At 39.9% G+C, this 22,954-nt stretch overlaps 1 protein-coding gene across 3 annotated transcripts in view; it reads right to left on the reverse strand.

Annotated features, from left to right (window-relative positions):
• The window catches only part of rapgef4a (Rap guanine nucleotide exchange factor 4a), a 291,278-nt gene that overhangs the window by 25,526 nt on the left and 242,798 nt on the right, over window positions 1-22,954 (reverse strand). For all 3 annotated transcript variants that reach the window (XM_043693617.1, XM_043693619.1, XM_043693618.1), the window contains 3 exons: window positions 22,592-22,689; window positions 9,417-9,542; window positions 2,757-2,935 (listed from right to left, as the gene is read on the reverse strand). In XM_043693617.1, coding sequence (XP_043549552.1) covers window positions 2,757-2,935; window positions 9,417-9,542; window positions 22,592-22,689 — 403 coding nt within the window. The remainder of the gene's footprint in view (window positions 1-2,756; window positions 2,936-9,416; window positions 9,543-22,591; window positions 22,690-22,954) is intronic.

Consider the following 22,954-nt stretch of genomic DNA (forward strand, 5'->3'; position numbering starts at 1 on the left):
CCAGGCCTTTCAGTATTCTGTAAGTTTCAATTAGATCCCCCCTCATCCTTCTAAACTCCATCTGAACTCCATAGATCGAGTCCTCAAACATAAGTTAAGTTTTCATTCCTGGGACCATTCTTGTGAACCTCCTCTGAACACATTCCAGGGCCAGTAAATCCTTCCTGACATATAGTGCCAATTCTCCAGCCCCATCTCCCTAGCTCTCTCAATTCATCACTTTGAAATAAATATGCAGCTCTCTTTTGAATCCTTCTATGGTCTCCTAGACAGTACATTTCACATCATAACAACTGAGTTAAGAAAGTTCTCCTCATTTCACTCCTAGCACTCTTACTGGCAATATTGAAATTGTGATCCCCCTTAGTTACTAACATACCAATTAGTGAAAACAGAATATCTTTCTTTACCCTGTCAAAATTGGTCATAATTATGAATATCACAATAAGCTCACCTCTCTTGATCTTTTTCTCTGTTCGAAGGCGAATGATCCCAACTTCACTAATCTTGTATCTAGAATTCCTCATTCCTGTATAATTCTAATAAAGCTCTTTTTGAACTCAGTCCAAGACTTTAACATCCTTCCCTTACTTAAGGGTATCCAGAACTGAACACAATGTTCCAAACATGGTCTGACCAATGATTTTTAGAGCTATTGTACTACCTGCTTTTGTACTCTCTGCCTCTATTTATAAACCTAAGGATCCTATAAGCCGCCTCAACAACTGTTTCAACTTGTCTGGCCACCTTCAGAGAATTATGGACATGATTATACAGGCCCATCTGCTCCCGTAGTCTCCTGAAAGTTGTACCCTTGATAACAAGCTTGGTTCACGCTCGAGAAACTGGACATAAGGTAGGGTGTGCCTGCTGAGTGCCAGTCCTGTGCCTTTACTGCCCCCCATCTCAAGAAACCCCAGTTTCTTTGCTCTTGGCCCCTTCAGCGTCCCAGGTGCCCTTCCAACAGTAGCCACCTCCCTTCAGTGGCATAGCTGAGTCAAAGAGCTGCAAGAGAGGTGAGCTTATTGTGATATTCATAATTATGACCAATTTTGACAGGGTAAAGAAAGATATTCTGTTTTCACTAATTGGTATGTTAGTAACTAAGGGGGATCACAATTTCAATATTGCCAGTAAGAGTGCTAGGAGTGAAATGAGGAGAACTTTCTTAACTCAGTTGTTATGATGTGAAATGTACTGTCTAGGAGACCATAGAAGGATTCAAAAGAGAGCTGCATATTTATTTCAAAGTGATGAATTGAGAGAGCTAGGGAGATGGGGCTGGAGAATTGGCACTATATGTCAGGAAGGATTTACTGGCCCTGGAATGTGTTCAGAGGAGGTTCACAAGAATGGTCCCAGGAATGAAAACTTAACTTATGTTTGAGGACTCGATCTATGGAGTTCAGATGGAGTTTAGAAGGATGAGGGGGTATCTAATTGAAACTTACAGAATACTGAAAGGCCTGGGCAAGTAGATGTTGGGAAGACATTATCGGTAAGCGATGGTAGGGCCTGAGGACACAGCCTTGGAGTAAAGGGAAGACCTTTCAGAACAGAAATAAGGAGAAACCTCTTCAACCAGAGTGTGATGAATTTATGGAATTCACTGCCACAGAAGCTGAGGAGGCCAGGTCATTGAGTAAATTTAAGATGGAGATGGATAGGTTCTTGATTGTCAAGGTGATCAATGATTATGGAGAGAAAGTGGAAGAATGGGGTTGGGAAACTTATCAGCCATGATTGAAAGGTGGAGCAGACTCAATGAGCTGTATGGTCTAATTTCTGCTCCTATGTGTCGCTTAATGAGAATACCTGGGCTGCTCTCTTAAGAACTGGTAGAGAAATTATGGATTGAATGGCATCCTTCCGTACGATAATATTTATGATGAAAAATTATTGGGAAAAGGCTGGGCATGGGATTAAGTACCTTCCAAAGAGGTAGCACAGGGAGGAGAGGCCAAATGGCCCTTCTGCACAAGAAGATCAGAGAAAAGCATGGCTTAATGAATAATCACCTTTCACCTGATTCAAAAATATAAAGTGCCACTCAGCCAGTGGCTGGCTCAGATAATTAAAAGGCTGAACGTACATATAAAAAATGAATCTGCACACAACAAAACTATGATAGATTTAGCTTGAGGGCAATTAGGTATATGCAAGGATTGCCGGCCGAGCCAGTGATGCCCACATTCCATGAAAGAATAAAATACAACAATTGGCATAAAGTACACAAAAAAATGCTTCAAATTAAAATGCACTGAGATCAGTTATCCCAAATTTCTACTTATTGGACACCCTTTCTAATTTTTCGATCAGATTCTGAACTGTTAGAAATGTCCTCAGTTTGCAACTCAGTGCATTAATGCGATCCACAGTTACACTTGAATGCAAATCCCCAGTTATACAATCTCTCTCTCTCTAAAATAGGTAACTAAACTTTTAGAGTCCTCTTTAAGAAAGTTTTCTTAAAACAGCTGTACAGTAAAATTTAGTACTTTTTTCAGGCATTTTATGAACCTTTAATTTGTGTTCCTGTTCTTTTCTCCCCACCAATTCAATTGGCCTGACAGTTTTATTCAGAATGTTTTGTGCTGGAATTATTTTATTGATACATTGATTATATTCAGATAGTATATAAAGATAGGTGACAATTGCAACTGAAAACTGAACATTTTGAACCTTTATGATGGACTAATAAAGCAGTAGCTGATTAAACAATAATTGCATTGCAGATAAATCTTATCCATACTTACTGAGCTGCAATCTTGATAAACTTCTTCAGAAGTTGTACTCTTTTGCTGAGCTGAGAACATAGGCAGATTTCTGTTACAACCCAGAACTGAATTTCATTGAATCTTCGAAGAAATAGATCGAGATTGGCAGTGGTTTTCTTGAAATGATGTCTTCCAAATGTGTGATAAATCAATTCCAGCTTTTGGGGGAGGGGAGAAGAAGATAATGATGGAAATGTATTAGCAATGTTCAAAAGTAGATGCTGTTCTTTTAATCTGAAGCATGCTTGCTGTGCCTTAGTGAATATTTTGAAAATTCAATGCCACAACAATGTAACAGGGCATCAGTCAGAAGTGTATGGCACATACCAGGGTATTTCCCTTACAGTGAACAGGTATAAAATCAAAAGATCAGTTACTTTGTGCTGTTCTTATCAGGTCCTAATCACAGTATGGGATTTGCAGAGGCCATAAGCCACATGGGTTATTTTGTCTGACTTCTTAATTCAGAGAACCAAAACTACTTGGGAAATGCATGTTAAAGCTTAGATTATTTTGGGAGGAAGTTCTCTCAATTGCTTAGCGAATTTATTCAGCAAGGTTTGGGAGGTTTTGGATAACGTTGGTCTGAATATCTCTGTGAAACCAGAAAGGTTGGCGAATTCAATGTCCAGAATGTATGGATTGGTTGACACTGAATGAAATGGATCACAATTTGGTTTAGAAAGAGAAAGATCAGCTGTGACTGCCTGAGTTCAAGCTCCTGATCATTATCCTGCTGGAAAAGCATGTGGATATTTGGGGAGGACAGTAGTGGAAATTGACCATAGTCAGAATGTTAGATAACTAAAGTCTCATGTATTAATAAGGTAATAGACACCTATAGACAGTAGTGGAGGTATATATTAGCGGAACAAAAAACATAGAAACTGGCGATTCACATGCAGACATGATAAATAGACAGTAATATAATTTGAGTCTCAAGAACATTCTTCATACCTTCAAGTACCTATGAGAAATGGTCAGTAATTTCAAGTTTATCAAACTGCATTCTACTAAATAGAGATGCATCACTAGAGTAGAAAAACCTCAAATTAAATACCATCTAACAGGATTGCTTTGTTCAGAAAATAATCATTACAGGAGGTAAAAGTTTCTCTCTGCTCATAGGTTTCCAAACAGTTAATTTAAATCAGCAAGTGAGGCACCTTGGTCAGAAAATATCTCCTGGGTAGAAATTCCTATGCAAATCGAACCCCTTGTGCAGTGTGAAAAATACAGATATTAAATGTGTAGTAGTCATGTCCACTGGAACCAACTGATATACCTTGAGTAGATTCATTGCTATGAACACTTCTTATTGTTATGCGTCATATAACAAATGGGGAAAGGTGCCCACATAAAGTCATCAACAGAAACGGTTCAATCTTGTTATGCAGAATAGATTACATAGTACCTTACTAATTATAATTGTGTCAGGGTTGCTTGATAGTCCAACCTGAGATCTCAAGAGATTAAATAGAGGAATTACATATTACTATTTAGCTACAGGGGATTTAGCAGTAGAACAGCAACTGGTTCACTCCTCCTAGAAACTGCCCTTTATATCCTGACAGGAAGAACTTATCTTGTGATATCGTGTAATTCTTCCAGGTACTAACTGACATGTATAACTATCAATATTCTTTTTTCTGGTTAATAGCACAATTTTCTTAAAGAAAGGCCCCATAATATTAGCTTTTATAAAGGCAGATTAAGAGCTGTATGCTCAAATCCATAATAGATCAGAGATATATCTTATTCAACTTCAGTGTGGGACAAGTTATGTGGAGCTTTGTGATTCATTATAAATCCTTCATGTGGAAGGGTCACAGCAGAGGGAGAAATTAAACTTTATAAGAAATATTGAGAATGCAAGCAAAAGAAAAAGCACGGAGGGAAAGTAATGGGGTTAAAAGCTGATAATCCTCAAACTCACTGGGATACATCTTAGAACACTAAATGAAATAGCTACAGAGATTGATGTACTGGAAGTAATCTTTCAAGAATCCTTAAATTCATAATTACCAATGTGACACATTTATTTTAATATGAAAGGAGACAGAAAAAGATAACTTTAGGCTGGTTATGTTAACATCTGTTATTGGGTAAATATTAGAGTCTAATATAAAGGATGTAACCACAGTATTTAGAAACATAATAATAAAAAAACAGAATCATCATGACTTCATGAAAGGAACATCGTGTCTGACAAATTTATTAGAATTCCTTGAAGCAGTAAGAAGGAGAGATGAAGCAGTGAATGTACAATATTTGGATTTTTGGAAGGCATTTACAGTCAGATGTACAGCATGGAAACAGACCCTTCGGTCCAACCCGTCCATGCCGACCAGATATCCCAACCCAATCTAGTCCCCACTGCCAGCACCCGGCCCATATCCCTCCAAACCTTTCCTATTCATGTACTCATCCAAATGCCTCTTAAATGTTGCAATTGTACCAGCCTCCACCACTTCCCCTGGCAGCTCATTCCATACACATACCACCCTCTGCGTGAAAAAGTTGCCCCTTAGTTTTGTAAATCTTTTCTGAACCCTTTCAAGTTTCACAACATCTTTCCGATAGGAAGGTGACCAGAATTGCACGCAATATTCCAACAGTGGCCTAACTAATGTCCTGTACAGCCGCAACATGACCTCCCCACTCCTGTACTCAATACTCTGACCAAAAAAGGAAAGCATACCAAACGCCTTCTTCACTATCCTATCTATCTGCGACTCCGCTTTCAAAGAGCTATGAACCTGCACTCCAAGGTCTCTTTGTTCAGCAACACTCCCTTGGACCTTACCATTAAGTGTATAAGTCCTGCTAAGATTTGCTTTCCCAAAATGCAGCACCTCGCATTTATCGGAATTAAACTCCATCTGCCACTTCTCAGCCCACATGTTTGGCTACTTAAGAGCTCATGATGTTGAAGGTTATTAGCATGAATAGAAGATTGGCTAACTAATAGAAGACCAAAAGTTGGGATAAGGATAACAGCCTGAACATAGGGCTCAGCAGTGAAGTCACAATTATTTACAGTATCATTTAATGGTTCTGATGAGGAAAGTGAATGTACCATTTCGAAGTTTGTGGATGACTCAAAAAAAAAATGGGTGGAAGGCAAGTGGAGGATGACCCAACGAGTCTGCAGAGGGATATAATAGGCTAGGTGAGTGGTTAGAAACTTGGCGGATGGAATACAACATTGGAAAATATGAGAGAATTTGCACTTCGCTAGGAACAATAGAGGAGATGAATATTATTCAAATGCAGAAACTGCAGTCCTTGCATACAAATCACAAAGCTAGTATACTAAGTTCACTAGGTAGCATGGAAAGTAAATGGAACTTGGTCTTTATTTCAAAGGGAATGGAATAGAAAAATAAGGAAGTCTTGCAAAAACTATACAAGGCACTATTTCACACCTGAAATACTGAAAGCAATTTTGGTTCCCTTATCTAAGAACTGGCATTTGAGGCAGGCCATAGAGGTTCATTTTGTTGGTCCCAGCTACAGAGGGATTTTCTTCTGAGCAGAAGTTGAGTAGGTTGGGCCTATACTCACTAGAGTTTTTAGAAGAATGAGAAGTGACCTTTTTGAAATACATAAGATTCTATGGGGCTTGACAAGGTAGATATGGAGAGACTGTTTCCTCTCATAGGAGTGTTTAGGGCCAGAAGACATATGGGGTTATTCATTTGCGAGAGAGGAGGAGGAGGAGGAGGAGGAATTTCTTCTAAAAAGGTTAATAAATCTGTAGAATTCTTTACCACAGAGAGTTCTAGAGACTGGGTTGTTAAATATATTCAAGGCTGAGAGACAGATTTTAATCAATATGGGGATCAAGGCATATGGGGAGAAGGCAGAAAAGTAGAATTGGACATTATTTGATCAGCAATGATTGCACCGAATGGCAGGACAGACTCAAATGTGCCAAATGGCCATCTCCTGCTCTTACAGCTTAGAGGTGTATAGCATGAAAACAGTCCAATCAGTTCAAGCCAATCATGTTCCCAGACTAAACTAGTCCCATTTGCCTGTGTTTGGCCCATTTCTCTCCAAACCTTTGCTAATCATGCACTTATCCAAATGTCTTTTTAAATGTTATAACTGCACCTGCATCCAACACTCCCTCTGGCAGTTCATTCCACACGCAAACTACACTCTTAAAAAGTTGCCCTCGTCTACATTTTAAAAACCTTTGTCCTTTCACCTTAAAAATATGCCTCCTTGATTTGAACTCCCCCACCCTAGGGAAAAGATCCTTGCTATTCATCTTATGTCCCTCATGATTGTATAAACCTCTGGAAGTCACCCCTCAACTTCCTACGCTCCAGTGAAAACAGTCCCAGCCTATCCAGCCATTGCAAACCCTCCATTCCTGGCAACATCTTGCTAGGTCTTTTCTGAACTCTCTCCAATTTAATAATATACTTCCTAAAGCAGAGTAACCAAAACTGCACACAGTACTCCAGAAGAGGCCTCACCAATGTACAACTCCAGCATAATATCCCAACTCCTATACTCAATGGAGTATGTTTTAGAGTTAGCAAAGTCTTGTTCACTTTAATGCATCCGAAGAGGAAGTAAGAGTGCAATAAAAAGGAGTGTCTCTTTACACTCCCTTTCTGTTATCTGTAATAAAACTAATTCAGTCTTTTATGGTCTAATCTATAACCTGGTAAATGTTACTCTGTTATCTGAAACTTAGCAGATGAAACAGATTGCATCATAAACAGCAAGCCAGAAGATGAAGTAAAGATACTTTTGTACATTAACTAGAAAATTACTATAAGACATTTAGAGTAAAACTAAAAAATCGTGACCCTGCCACTTGACCCTGTGTTAAATACATGACTAGGTGCACTTTAAAAGGAAGAATTCTCCATTTTAATAGGAAAGAACATCCAAAAATAGAAACAGAAAGCAGTTGCATTTATGTTCCTGGCAACACGTCAAGAATTTCAGCTTGAAACACACACCCATTTCGACATGCAACACAATTCCTTTGTATTTTATAACATTTCTTAGCTTTTTAAGGTCATGTGTTTTGCTCTGTGGCTGATTTCCTTAGCTTTGTAATGGTTTAGTTGCTCTCTGAAATATAGCCTGAATAAAGTTGCTGCATTTATTATTTCATTGCAAGTTCCAAAGAAAGTTCAGCAAGTCCAGAAGGATATCATCTTACATGTGGGCCCTCAACTACAGCAGTAAATTCAAGACAAGAATAAAACATTACCAACGGTCACACTAGACAGATTCCATGTTACAGAAGCATTAGAACAGTGGCAATTCTAGCTTAATGTGTAAAGAAGTAAATCAAAATACAATTGAAGTATTAGTTCAGCATCCATTCACACTGAAATCTCTGTTGGTTTCTATGCTGGGGGCAACTTACATTGACATTTCCTAAAAATCGTATTAGAACATGTAAAGTTGGCATAGAACAAGACAATTTATGTGGTATGTATGTTAATATCTCATTTAGACGTATTTAATAAAATTCTGCGTAGGGAGGTTCATCAATGCTAGTAACACACACTATGGAATAATGGCAACATGGATATGAACTAAGGGAAAGACAGTTACGATAACTGCATATTTTATGATTTGAAAGGATGTAAACAATTATATCAGAAATTTCATGCATCTTTCGAGATGAAGAAAGGAAAAGAAAATACAAAGGATGATGAAACATTGAAAGGAGCTAATGAACAAGAAGACTGAAATCCAATTGCAAATCTTTCAAAGTGGCTAGTTTATGTTATTAAAACCCAGGTTTGCTGACACCAACACATCTGTTGATTATAGCTGAATGCACGTGCATTTTAAAAAAAAGTTCTATTTTGTTTAACACTTTATTTCTCACCTAATATTTCATTAAAGTTGTGTTAACTGGTGATTGTCAATAGGTCATATCTATCTGTGAGACACATGCTCCTTTGTATCAGCAAGTGTAGTCAATTAAACTACAGAAGCAGAACATGGATCTTGCTTTTAACAATGCAGCTCAAGTACAGAAATGTCATTAGGTATAATTCTAGTCTCAGGCAGGGGATTGTGGGTCCAAGTCATGCTCCAAGGATTTGAGCTTGTAGTCTGGCTGGACACGAGTACAGTACCAGGCAAGTGCTGCACTTTCATCGGTGTGTCTTATGGATGAAGCATTAATCGGAAACCCTCCCTGCCCCTAAAAAGGTGAAGAAAGAGTTATATTACTTCAATAGGAGATCTTGGACAGGGGTTTTCTACCTTGCTGATCAATATATATCCTTCAAAACGACAAAAATAGATTTCACTTGTCATTATCACATTGACCTGCAACCTTGCTGTGCACCAATTGGATACACATTTCCTACATGACAACAGCAACTAAATTTCAAAAAGGACCTCACTGTTTATAAAGCTGATGAGAAGGTTCAGAGGTCACGAAAGGAAACATACAAATGTTAGTTCCTTTGTTTAAAAGGCGACAAAATAATGTTACGTCTATGCAAATAGGAACTTTGGCCTATTAGAATACTTGGGTCCAGTGGGTCTTCTACATCAAGGTTACATAGAGAATAAATTTTATAATTTAGTAATTCATTTTTTAAAAAATTTGTATGAATGGTGATATTAAAGCTCTTACTGTACCTCATATACACAGTTGAACAACTCCCAGTCATAAATCGTAATCTGATAGGCTAGATCTTTAGAACTCATTAACTCAAAAGTTGCCATAGTTCCAGTGGATGGGCCCTCCTGTTCTGGCAGTGGTGTCTGGAAAAGATCATACGACAAAAGTCAAATAAAAGATCTTTTTAAATGCAAAGTGGAACTTATTTTGGAGCCAAATCTTCTGGTTAGAAGTGGAACAATTTAAAACCACACCCTTGCCTTTTTACCCAAGAGCCTTTGGACATTCTTGTCCCACCTCCAGCTTTGATCCAGTAAAGGAGTGATTTGGCAAGTCAAGTGGCAAAGCACAATTCTGTAGAAGCATACATCCTATCTCAACACGAGCTGAAGACATGGTCATGAGGAGCCCCAGCTTCATGGGACTCCACTGTTTTGAAATGAAGCATTTTTTTAAGATTCCTCCACCCTGACCCCACTACACTGCTAATCCCTTCCTGCACTTCCCTATTATGCTCATCCCCTCAATAATAATCATTACACCCCAACAATGATCTTTGCAACACTTTCTGACAATGCTAGGTAAATGCTTCCAATTCCCGATCTTTCAACACTGCAACCACACCCTACCCTGGTCACAAATGATAAAATCAACATTGGCTGAACGGAGGAGCCTGGGATTCTAGATTGTGGATGGTGAGGTGGAGGATCTGGTGGAAAAGGGTTGAGCATCATTTTTGGTCTTGAATGCATTGATGAGGGAGGAAATTTCTAAGTAATGCTAAAGTGTTCTGCCATTCCATCTGATTTACTTAGAGCTGCACTTCTCAGCAAGCTTTTCACCAGCTAAGAACAGTTCTAAATATATCAGTTTTTAAAAATAAATGTTAGTATGAGCCAAGTTATGAAGTGACAGATTCAAATGGAACCAGTGAGGACTCCCATAGGGCCCATTTTGAGTTGGACATAAATCAGCTTCCCAGAACTTCTGATACCATTGAGAGATATTTGCCATCATGGGGATTGGAAGAGCTAGGCTGTCGCTTGATTTTTTTTTCATGAGAAAGAAATATAATATAATCAAAAAGCACACTTCAAAAATCAATAAACCCCATGCAGTGTAAAAGATACAAATGGAGCTTAAGTGTTATGGTCTAAAATTATGGTCAGAGAAAGAAAATACCATTGATCTGAAAAAACGTTTTCATACTATTACATAGCTTACACACGAACACACACATTGGTAGCAGATGTAAGCCATTTGGCCCCTCAAACCTGTTCCACTGAATAAAGTCACGCCCACTAAGCCCTGACAACTTCTCATCCCTTGCTTAACAAGAATTTATATTGGCTTTAAAAACACTCAAGGATTATGCTCCACTACCTTTTCAGGATGTGATTTCCAAAACTGTTGACCTTTGAGAAAAAAATATTGCCTCATCTGTTTTAAACAGGTGACCCCTGTAACACAGTGTCCCCAAATTCTAGATTCACCCACAAGAGGAGAATACCATCTACATCTAACCTGTCAAGACCTCGCAGGATCCTGCATTTCAACATTAGTTTCTTACGGTTATAAACCGCATTACACACAAGCCAACCTTTCATCACAGGATGACCTGCCCATTCCAGGTAATGAACTATTCCAGGAAACCTTCTCTGAAGTTTCTCCAGCACATTTACATCACTCCTTAGAGAAGGTAATCAATACTATACACAGTACTCCAGATGCAGTCACACCAGTATCCTGTATAACTGAAGCATGATAATCCCATATTGTATTCAATTCACCTCACATTAAGTGATAATGTTGCATTAGTTTTCCTAAGTATTTGCTGTACCTGCATACTAACCAGATATTATTCATACACTTGGGCTCAACCATACATATTTCTGGCTCAGTATCAATTTCAAGGAGTTTAATGCAGGGGTTCCCTCCACGAGGCCTAACAAGGTCTTTTCACTGCACCTTACCAAACCCATGTCATTTAATGTCCACTCTGCCCACATGGCACCTTCCCCCCCTCCCAAATGCTAGCACCATTCTGTCACTCACCATACCTGGAGCAATTCAGTTCTACTCTTAAAAGCACAGAATGGACACCATCATTGACATCAGTACTAAAGCTTCAAACATTGTGCTCCCAGACATGCAGGGAATTCTGGAGTTGCCCTGCATGGTTCCTGACATTTGCCCTGAACATTGCAGGTAAGGGTAAATTGGTGATCTGCTTTACATGAAAGTGACTCAGAGATTCTACTGGACCAATGGCACAGAGCTGTTACATTCTCTTCCTCTTGGACTGGCAGTGGTTGGACCAAGGTTGCTACCCAAGTTAATGCAGTCTCAGCCATCTGGAGGAATGCACAACACTACGGTTCAATGTGCCAGGGAACATGCTACTATAGTCTCTCTAATACCTCACTTTTTTCTGCTACTGCACCTTTACTTCCCACCAAGGCTCATGCTGCACCACGCTGACCGTTGCTTACATTTTCCTTGACTCACTGTCACCCACCCCAAGCCCTCTGTGCTGCCTACGCACTTACTCAGAATACCACCTCACCTGCATCAACAGCTGTGCCATACATTTTCACTTCCTATAATACCTGCCTTGCTTTCATTCCAAGAGGAGATCAGCCCATAAAAGGGCAGAAAGAATCCAGAAGGATGGATGGCTGTCCAACATTCAGCTCCTTATCCCTAGTGAAGAAGCAATGCAGACTCTGACTGTCCCAAGCAGCTGATGGTTCATGTCCAAGTCCCTGAACTGGAATTGAAGATTCGTTTTTGACAAACGATGCTCGGACCCTCCAATTGATGGTGATCTCTCTTGATTTCACGGAGGACTGTTGACAACTTCCTTAAGACTCTGGGCTGTGTGTGCGCACTAAACAGCAAGCTAATACTAGCAGTGCTGTGAACCTGGTATCTCTGGCAGAGGGGCAAGCAGCAAAAAGGCAGGCAGGGATGCTCTGAGCACCCAGGTAGGATCAGAGTGACTCCAGGCAAAGGAACAACCCGGAGATGCAGCCTGGTCCAAACCATGAGTTGGGTGTGTCTCTCTGAACACAAGTCTTCTTGTTGCAGCATTATAGTGGTGGTTACTTGTGGCATTGTGAAGCAGTGAAACCCAGGAAAGGCCTATAAGTGGATTGGAGACATGCCATGAGCATTCTTAGAGGCTGGCACATGCTGGATTCAATACTGGTGAATGTAGCATCCATGTGTCCAGTGCCCAAGGAGTATGCCCTGATAGGTTAACTGCAAAGATGTGTTTTGGGGCCACTGCTGTTCGTCATTTTTATAAATGACCTGGATGAGGGCGTAGAAGGATAGGTTAGTAAATTTGCAGATGGCACTAAGGGTGGTGGAGTTATGGACAGTGCAGAAGGATGTTGCAGGTTACAGAGGAACATAGATAAGCTGCAGAGCTGGGCTGAGAGGTGGCAAATGGAGTTTAATGTGGACAAGTGTGAGGTGATTCACTTTGGACGGAGTAAAAGGAATACGGAGTACTGAGCTAATGCTAAGATTCTGGATAGTGTGGATGAGCAGAGAGATCTCAGTGTCCATGTGCATAAATCCCTGAAAGTTGCCACCCAGGTTGATAGGGTTAAGAAGGCGTACGGTGTCTTAGCTTTTATCAGTAGAGCGATTGAGTTTCAGAGCCTTGAGGTCACATTGCACCTTTACAAAACTCTGGTGCGGCCGAACTTGGGAGTATTGCGTGCAGTTCTGGTCGCCACATTATAGGAAGGATGAAGAAGCATTGGAAAGGTGCAAAGGAGATTTACTTGAATGTTGCCTGGTATGGAGGGAAGGTCTTATGATGAAAGGCTGAGGGACTTGAGGCTGTTTTCGTTAGACAGAAGGTTGAGAGGTGACATAATAGTTGAAACTTTATTGCTGGAACAGCACAGCAGGTCAGGCAGCATCCAGGGAACAGGAGATTCGACGTTTCGGGCACAGGCCCTTCTTCAGGAATGTGCCCGAAACGTCGAATCTCCTGTTCCCTGGATGCTGCCTGACCTGCTGTGCTGTTCCAGCAATAAAGTTTCAACTTTGATCTCCAGCATCTGCAAACCTCACTTTCTCCTCGAAGGTGACATAATAGAGACATACAAGATGATCAGAGGATTCGATAGGGTGGACATAGTGAGAGCCTTTTTTCGGATGGTCATGACTAACATGAGGGAACATAGTTTTAAATTGAGGGGTGATAGATATGGGACAGATGTCAGAGGTAGTTTCTTTACTCAATAGTAGGGGCATAGAATGCCCTGCCTGCAACAGTAGTAGACTCGCCAACGTTAAGGGCATTTAAATAGTTGTAGGATAAACATATGAATGATAATGGAATATAGTCTCTGTTACATTGGCTTCAGATTGGTTTCACAGATCAATGCAACATCAAGGGCCTGTACTGCGCTGTAATATTTTTTGTTCTATGGTGTCCAACATGGAGTTTTTTCAGGGCAAGCGGGGAACTGAAGTCACTAGGTACCTGCTCTGACTTCATTTTGAGAATTCCTCGCATCTAGTTTGTTTGTGGCTAGGTAGTAGGCATGTAAAGCTGCACATTGAGGGGAGATCTGTATTTAATAAGGTCATTAAGTAGTAATAGTCCCTTTTAAAAAAGGGAACTTGCCCCTGCCGAGTGAGAATCTTGTCTTGACACCAGAACCCAGTCTGAAAATACAGGTCATTCCCACATGATGGTCTTACAGGACTTTTTGTTTGATTCTGCCATTTCTTTCACCATTGCCCATATCACTCAGGGCCATAACAGATTCTGCCAGAAAGATCCCATTGTATCTGCAATCTCTCACTATATAACTAAAGTGCTTCCATTTTATTCTTCCAGGCAAATGGTTAATTTCACAAAATAGGTCAGGCAGCATCTGAGGAGGAGAATTGACATTTGGGGCAAAAGCCCTTCATCAGGAATGAGGCTGGGAGCCTATGGGTGGAGAGATAAATGGGGAGGGAAGTGATGGTGGGAAAGGTAGGTAGCTAAGAATGCAATAGGTGGATGGAGGTGGGGGGTAATGGTGAGAGATCAGAGGGGAGGGTGAAGTGGATGGTTGGGAAGGAAGATGGACAGGTCATGAGGGCAGTGCCGAGTCAGGAGATTGGATCTGGGATAGTTGGGGGGGGGGGGTGGGGGGAGGGGAGGAAAATGAGGAAACCAGTGAAATCCACGTTGATGCCATGGGATTGGGCAGTCCAGAGGCAGAATTTGAGGTGGTCTTCCTCTAGGCGTTGGGTGGTTAGGGAGTGGTGACCTCTACACTGCTGAAGCCAGGTGCCAATTGAAGACAACTCCTCCTACTGCCCCCTCGACCATGACCTCATCTCCCAACACCAAACCATCACCTCCCAGACCATACACAACCTCATCACCTCATGGGATCTTCCATCCACAGCTTCCAACCTCAGTTCAGGAACCCCACACTGCCTGGTTTAACCTCCTACCTCTTATCAAAGATTCACAGGCCTGACTACCCCAGCTGACTCATGTAAAATCACCCACGTTATTGCTGGGACAAACTTAATTGTTTTTTCCTTAATGCTACACCTGACTATCTTAAGGGTCCTTTATACATGCGATTTTTTGTCTTCCTAATTTATACCCAAATGGTTTTCACATGTTGGTTTCCTGAAATTAGTTCATCTCTCTGCATTGTGCTAATACCATCATTAATCAACAGATCCACCACTCCACCTTTTCCTTCCTCTCATTCCTAAATGATCTGTACCCTTCAAAATTCAGGTCCAAGTGCATGTCATCCTGCTGCATCCTCTCAATTTGTGAGGCTGAAAAGATTGTAAAAAAAAAAAAGCCATACACATCTTTTCCTTCTTCTGCTTAAACCCCTTTAGTCATTTAGCTCCAGTATTCTATTGTAAGAGGAGATGTATGGAATTCACTGCCACAGAAAGCTGTGGAGGTCAGGTCATCGAGTATATATAAGATGGAGATGGATAGGTTCTTGATTATCAAGGGGATCAAGGGTTACGGGGAGAAAGTGGGAGAATCGAGTTGAGTAATTTATCAGATTGAATGGCAGAACAGACTATGGGCTGAATGGTCTAATTCCTGCTCCTATATCTTATGGTCTTTTGGCCTAGTGATGTCATTGCTATACTGTTAATCCAGAGATCGAAGTATTGTTCTGGGGACCCAAGTGTGAACCCCACCATGAAAGATGGTGGAATTTGAATTCAATAAAAATTTGAAATTAAGAGTCTAACATTGACCATGAATCCATTATCGGATTTTCAGTTAAAACCTTCGGTTCACTAATATCTTTTCGGAAAGGAAACGGCCATCCATACCTGGTTTGGCCAGCATGTGACCCATAACAATGTGGTTGACACTTAAATACCCTCTGGGCAATTAGGGATAGACAATAAATGCCTGCCTAGCCAGTGATATCCTCATCTCATTAATGCATTCTTTTTTAAAAAGATGCAGCAATCCATCATTAAATCTTCATTTTAAACCATTCTTTTCCCAATTCAACACAGTTTTACAATACAGAAAAAAATAAAAAAAGTTTTCACATGGTGAAATTTAACCAAAGATAAATGCTTCATTATTCTCCATTTCCAATATTACTTGTTACCTTTTTACATAAATCAAAGACTTACTGAGCAATGTAATTCAGGCCATTTGGGGCTGATATGACACGTTCCTGCTATTGCACATAGACTATTCTTTTTAAAATAAATGTTCCATCACCCCCAAGTTTAAACAATATTCTTCACCGTTAGGGTTATTGGTCTTACCAAGGGATTCGAAGTAACACAGTTTAGCAAACGGAATCCACAAATGAGGTGTAGCCATATCCAATTCAGAACAATTAAATGATTCAGTGCTGAAATACTCATGGCCCAATCTAAGATTCCAGCAATCAACACAATGTTTTCAATTCCATTTATTCTCATCATGCAAACTGTTCATTTCACAAGTTACTGAAAATTCCTTGTTTTCAGGCAATTCCTTGCATAATGAGATCTTGACTCAGTAAGAACACCTATTAAACATTTCCAATGCATTTCTAGGGTTCATTCACTTTCAGATGTCATTCTAGCTACATTTGTCTTGGTTCACAAGCCTATTCAAAGCACGACACACCTTAAGATCTTTCTGTAACCCGCTCTTTTTCCAACAGCTTTCAGTTAAGTTTCTAACAATTTTGAAAGATAGCACCATGGATCCCTTTCCTTTCATGGTGTTTCAGTTTAGAACATAAAAGCAGCTAGAAACAATTGTTTTCCCAAAGATGTCTGCAGGCAGCAGTCATTTGTTCCAAAAGAGAACTTGTTCTATATAATCAAACCCTGTCAAAACCAAAAGACCATCCATATCAGAAATTTGCATACAATCTAAGAACTTGAATACAAACAGACTCCGGAATTTCTAGATGAAAAAATCATTTTAGTTTTTAGTATGAACTACCAAAATTCAGGATATATGTTTCCATAGACTGACTATACATCTTAAATTATTAAAGGTCAACATTCTTCACAGGCTTCTAACAATAGTCTTTTTGTAAATCTTGTCCACAAAATAGTAATAGACTTTTAACAGTCTAAGTCACTTGCACCCATTTCTGAAAATATTTTCCCTCTGATCTTATTTTATTCTGGCAAAGACAAAGCCAAGGCCAGACTTCATTTCTTCTTGGTTCTATTGTTCATTCTATTATTTAGATGGTGTAAGTTCTGGAAACAAAACTGATAGGTAAGCATATATAGAGTCAGAGTCATAGTCATATAGATGACTACCATGGAATCAGACCTTTTTGATCCAACTTGTCCATGCCGACCAGATATCCTCATCTAATCTAGTCCCATTTGACAGCACTTGGCCCATAATCCTCCAAACCCTTCCTAGGCAGCTGGATGAACATATGAATTTCAAATGTTGTGATTGTACCAGCCTCCACCATTTCCTCTGGCAGCTCATTCCATACACACACCACCCTCTGAGTCAGAAAGTTGCCCCTTCGGTCTCTTTTATATCTTTCCCCTCTCACCCTAAACCTATTCCCTTTAGTTCTGGACTCCCCACACCAGGGAAAAGACTTTGTCTATTTATCCTATCCATGCCCCTCATGATTTCATAAACCTTTATAAAGCTACCCCTCAGCCTCTGACACTCCAGGGAAAACACCCCCAATCTATTCAGCCTCTCCCCATAGTTCAAACCCTCCAACCCTGGCAACATCCTTGTAAACCTTTTCTGAACCCTTTCAAGTTTCACAACGTCCTTCCTATAGCAGGGAGACCGCGTTGTATACAATATTCCAACAGTGGCCTAACCAATGCCCTGTATAGCTGCAACATGACCTCCCATCTCCTGTACTAAATGCTCTGACCAATAAAGGAAAGCGTACCAAATGAACTATGAACCTGCACCCAAACAGGTAAGTGGAGAATATTCTACTTTACTCCTAATTTCTGGAGATCGGTGACTTGCTATAGAATTCCAAGCCTCTGGTGTGTTGGTTTAAGTGTGGCCCACCTGAGGCAGCAGCCAGAGAGCAAGATGGAATCAAGCACACAGAAGTCAGGTGGGCTTGTAGATGAAATTCATTCTTCTAAATAGTTAAGTGGACGAAAGTATAACTTCTAAGCTAATTATTTACATCAAGTGGGAAAAGAGCTGCAGTAGTGACATTTGTTGTGGATTCCCCCGATTTTCCTTGCCACTGAAAATGGGTAGCTGATCCAACTACTGCTCTAAAGCACTAAAATAGAAATTGCTGGAAAAGCTCAGAGGATCCGGTAGAACCTATGGAGAGCAATCAATCACGGTTAACATTTCAGGTGGAGTGATCCTTCCTCAGAACTGCTTTCAAGGCAACTTGACCAGGACAGCAGTTAAAATCAACTTCTAAAGTGTTGGTCTGATAAACTAGCAGAACAGTCATTGGAGAGTTAACACCATGTCTGTACAGGTGGAGCCTGTAGTGTGGACAACCTCATGTAGATAAGGAAAGGGAAGGAAGGTGAATGATACATCCTTGTATGGAGTGAAAAGATGCTATTGCTGCAGATGCTCTGCCCATAATTTGATTGCGAGTTACACACTTAAGAAAAATGCTTTTTGGCTCATCAGTCATCAACAGAAGAAAAGCATTAGACAAATGGGAGTGTGGTCAATGTACCAAAAATTGTGAAGAAGCTACAGAGAACAACAGGGATAATGCTCCACAGCCAAAGTCTCTCTCTAAAGTTACAATGTACATGATAAGTTATAATACATACTGTGATGATCACAATACAAAAAGCATTGTAAAGATTCTGCCTCTTGCTTTAATATGCAAGCTATCTGCTAAAGGAACTTTATATGCCCCAGAGATTTGCTAATTGAGGCAATATCACTAAGCAAGGAAAATTTTAGTATTCCAAGTATATTTAATTGCTTCGATATGAAGGCAAACACAAAAACAGTCAACTATTGAAGTATTCAGGTAGAGATAGCTTTTGCTGATTTGAATTGTAGTTGCCATTTCCTACATATATCACATTATGTTTATGCTTCTGTTCAATGCAGTGTATAATTTTGGCTATAGTGGATTATCCGATGAATGAAACTCACTCATACATCGTCAGATAAACATGAATTGTTGACCTGTTAAATTATATACATTGAAGTAATATATTCTTCCCCCAAAACTTAGAGATTCTGTAAATCCTGCAGCTTCACCTCTTACAAACAGAATTCAATTTCCTGGTTTCTTGTTTGCAATGTTTTTGCTTCAAGTGTTCAGGAGGCAGAGGATGCTCGAAGAAATATCCCTTTAACAGGCCTCCGAACCCTCATTAAATTGCTTACGACCAACTTGATAATAGCAACAAAAAGAAATTCTGGCTTATATTGTAATTGGCTCTGTAGAACATTATTGACCTAAAATCCATAATAAAGTGATAATAAAATGAAGATTTCCCATTAAGGGAAACTATAGAATACAGAAAGCCCATTTTAAATGTAGAATCACAGGCAAGGCAATATTTAAAACAGAAGTATTGCATTTTATTTTCTGACTTTCAGTCTATTGTAGGAATACAAAAAGCCAATTCAGGGCTGCACTGCTATTTTAGCCGTTCCACATTTTTTATCATGGAAAACATCCAATATACAAATATCAAAATTTGTGATGAGGTTGCCTCTGATGGTTTTTTAAAAAATCTGATGCAAAGTTTGTCGTCTCACACAACATAAACGTGTTGTAGCACTGTGCTGTATATCAGGAAAGTGTCCTGGCAGCAGCACGGCAATGGAAGGTGCCACTGCTCTCTAAAGCATAATGCTGTAATAACAGAATGGAGATGTGCCATGATGAAGCATTAAGACTGGTACATGTTATGCATCAAGGCCCGTGGACAGGGTTATGGGGAGATGCATGCGACAGTTGCCTTTTGAGTTGCTAGTGCCCAATGACCAAGATGGAGTCCAAAGAGCAAGAAGAGAGGTAGAATTATCAGGTAACAGCTCTAACTTTTCTGCCACTACCTATGTTAGTTAGGGGGTGGGAAAATTCCACTCAGAGGTAAAGTAGAATAGAAATGGAGTGATGAAAAACTACATAGAAGCAATTTCCAAAAACAGGAGCATGGAAATAATCAGCGTTTCTGAAAATTGCTAACACCCACAAGAAGCCACGAAAAAGGAACAAATATAGCTGAAGTCACTAGGTAAGACAATAGTTGCAAGTTTTCCTGTCCCAGCACTGATTAATATGAAACGCAATACAATGCTGGCTGTTATCCTACTCATAATGGAAAAATAATGTGACTGTTCAAAGTTTGTGAGAAGATTTGTAGCTCGGGTGCTCATTGTTGTGGTTCAGTTCGCCGAGCTGGGAATTTGTGTTGCAGACGTTTCGTCCCTGTCTAGGTGACATCCTCAGCACTTGGGAGCCTCCTGTGAAGCGCTTCTGGTGATCTTTCACAGAAGCGCTACAAATGCCGGAGGAAAGATCACAGAAACGCTTCACAGGAGGCTTCCAAGCACTGAGGATGTCACCTAGACAGGGGACAAAACGTCTGCAACACAAATTCCCAGCTCGGCGAACAGAACCACAATAATGTGACTGTGACAGAATTAACAAACCAGGCAGCATCACTTTTATCACTGTCGGGGAGAGATTATTTCAACATGCATTCTACCCTAGATTTCTTTGAAGAACAGAAGTGACAGTCGCAGAAATTTCAAAAGTCTTGAAAGCAGGCTTTGAGCTTAAAGTGAACATAATTTATGAACAGCACATGTTCAACATTAGGGGCCAAGGTATAAAAGTATCTGTTGATCAATATGTGACTGCATTCACATAGCCTACAGAATCCTGTCGATTTGCGCAATTTAAAGATGATCATATTAAAAACAGGATTGTATTAGCATAAGAAATTTCATAATGACAGTGCATCCACTGAAACAGGAGAAACACTCTCAAGAAAGCAAATTGGCATGTGCGATAAAACTGATAAATTTCAGTAACTAGATCATATTCACGGCAGAACAGACTAAACTTTGCATTATGCTGACAGATATTCCAGGTTAAGAGGGCAGAAAGATCATGGACAATGGGCAGAGTGTATATGCTGTCGGGGTCATCCCAGAAACCAAGGCTGGTCCGGTTTAGGAAAACAGTATTATCACTGCAAGAGCCAAATCGTTTTGCAAATGTTTGGTCAGAAGGAAGCACAAAATGCGGGCATGAATGGCCGCTGGTAGATATTAGGCAAAGATACTAATGAATCAGTCTATGCCATACAATAGATTGGCTGACTCAGGTTGATAAGTGATACATAGGTTTGTCACTATTGGAATGACAGCTATAGAAGGAGAATATCAGGTCAACATAAAAAGTGTCAAATAGACATCAGCACATCATGCAATATCATGATTTTCATTGACCTTCCTCAACATCGAGGTTGGTCAATAAATGGAGCCCTTAAAAGTAAGGTTAAAGCTACATGTCAACCTATTACTTAAAAAAGGATGATAAATTACTGTGAAAGCCCAATGCATAAGATCAAAATCTGAAGTTTCAGATCATAGATAGCAATCAAAGAACACTTATCTCAGCCAGAAGAAGTTTGTACTAATGTCTTTCAACATGCCAAAAGAGATTTGCAATCTGTTCCTGCATATTAAACCATTGATAGGAGAACAGATTCTAGAGGAATAAATAGTGTGTTTAGGATGTCTTTCTGGAGAATATCATCTTAAAAGTAGAAGACTGTGACCCCAATCCAATATTGACCAAGGAAGGTTCCAGCTATCCTTGAAGCCAGCCTGAAAGACGAGGAAGTTATTAAAATGTGACAATCCTACAGAATGGATTAGTGGGATGGCAGCAGGGAAACAACTGAAATAAATGACAGCATGTCTTGTTGAATAATCTAAATAGAATACTGAAGATGTTTTAGCATTGAAAGAAATTTTCCGCAACTTGCAAGCCCTGGATGCAATAATGGTTACTGGCAAGTAAAGCTGGCTGCAAGTGGCAGCTTTTTAACAACATTATGGATGCTGTTCAGGAGATATAGTTTGATATGTATGCCATTTGGCATTTCCTTTGCTCCAGAGGAATATCAACACATGCTGCATGATATTGTTAGTAGGAGAAAGTGAGGTCTGCAGATGCTGGAGATCAGAGATGGAAATGTGTTGCTGGAAAAGCGCAGCAGGTCAGGCAGCATCTAGGGAACAGGAGAATCGACGTTTCGGGCATTAGCCTGAAGAAGGGCTAATGCCCGAAACGTCGATTCTCCGGTTCCCTAGATGCTGCCTGACCTGCTGCGCTTTTCCAGCAACACATTTCCATCTCTGATATTGTTAGTAACCTTATCTCAGTGGAACCTATAATTGATGATATGCCAGTTAAAGGATTTAGAAATACATTGAAAGAAACCACTGCTAATGATGATCAAAACATACTGTGATGTCTAGATAGGGCTCACTGGATGAGCCAGAAGCCAGATGAAAGAAAAATTGGAATTAAAAATGCCCAAAATCAAGTACATTAGCAATGTATATATATAAAAATTGGTTTTCACTTAAATCACAATAAAAATGTTAACAACAAACACTAAAATTTTAAACAGCAGAACTATGCTAGGATAACACCTGAAAAATACAAACTATTATTGATATAGCAGAGATACATACCAGACAATCAAATTTTTCCCTCGGACAGACAAACAAACGCCCATTCACATTTGACATTGTAAAAACCGAAACTTCATTTGGCTTCAGCACCACTTTTTCTGGGGGAGGAACAGAAGTGAAATTCAGTGAATTGATCCTGACCATAAAATGCAGTCCTGCTTTGATCGATATATAACTAAGAGCCATGGAAATTGTTGGTCAAACTTTAGGGTGTGGAATAAGGATTGATTAGGCAAAAACAACGACTGCAGATGCTGGAAACCAGAGTCTAGATTAGAGTGGTGCTGGAAAAGCACAGCAGGTCAGGCAGCATCCGAGGAGCAGGAAAATCGACATTTCGGGCAAAAGCCCTTCATCAGGAAT

The sequence above is a fragment of the Chiloscyllium plagiosum genome, chromosome 7, assembly GCF_004010195.1.
Source record: "Chiloscyllium plagiosum isolate BGI_BamShark_2017 chromosome 7, ASM401019v2, whole genome shotgun sequence".
NCBI lineage: Eukaryota > Metazoa > Chordata > Chondrichthyes > Orectolobiformes > Hemiscylliidae > Chiloscyllium > Chiloscyllium plagiosum.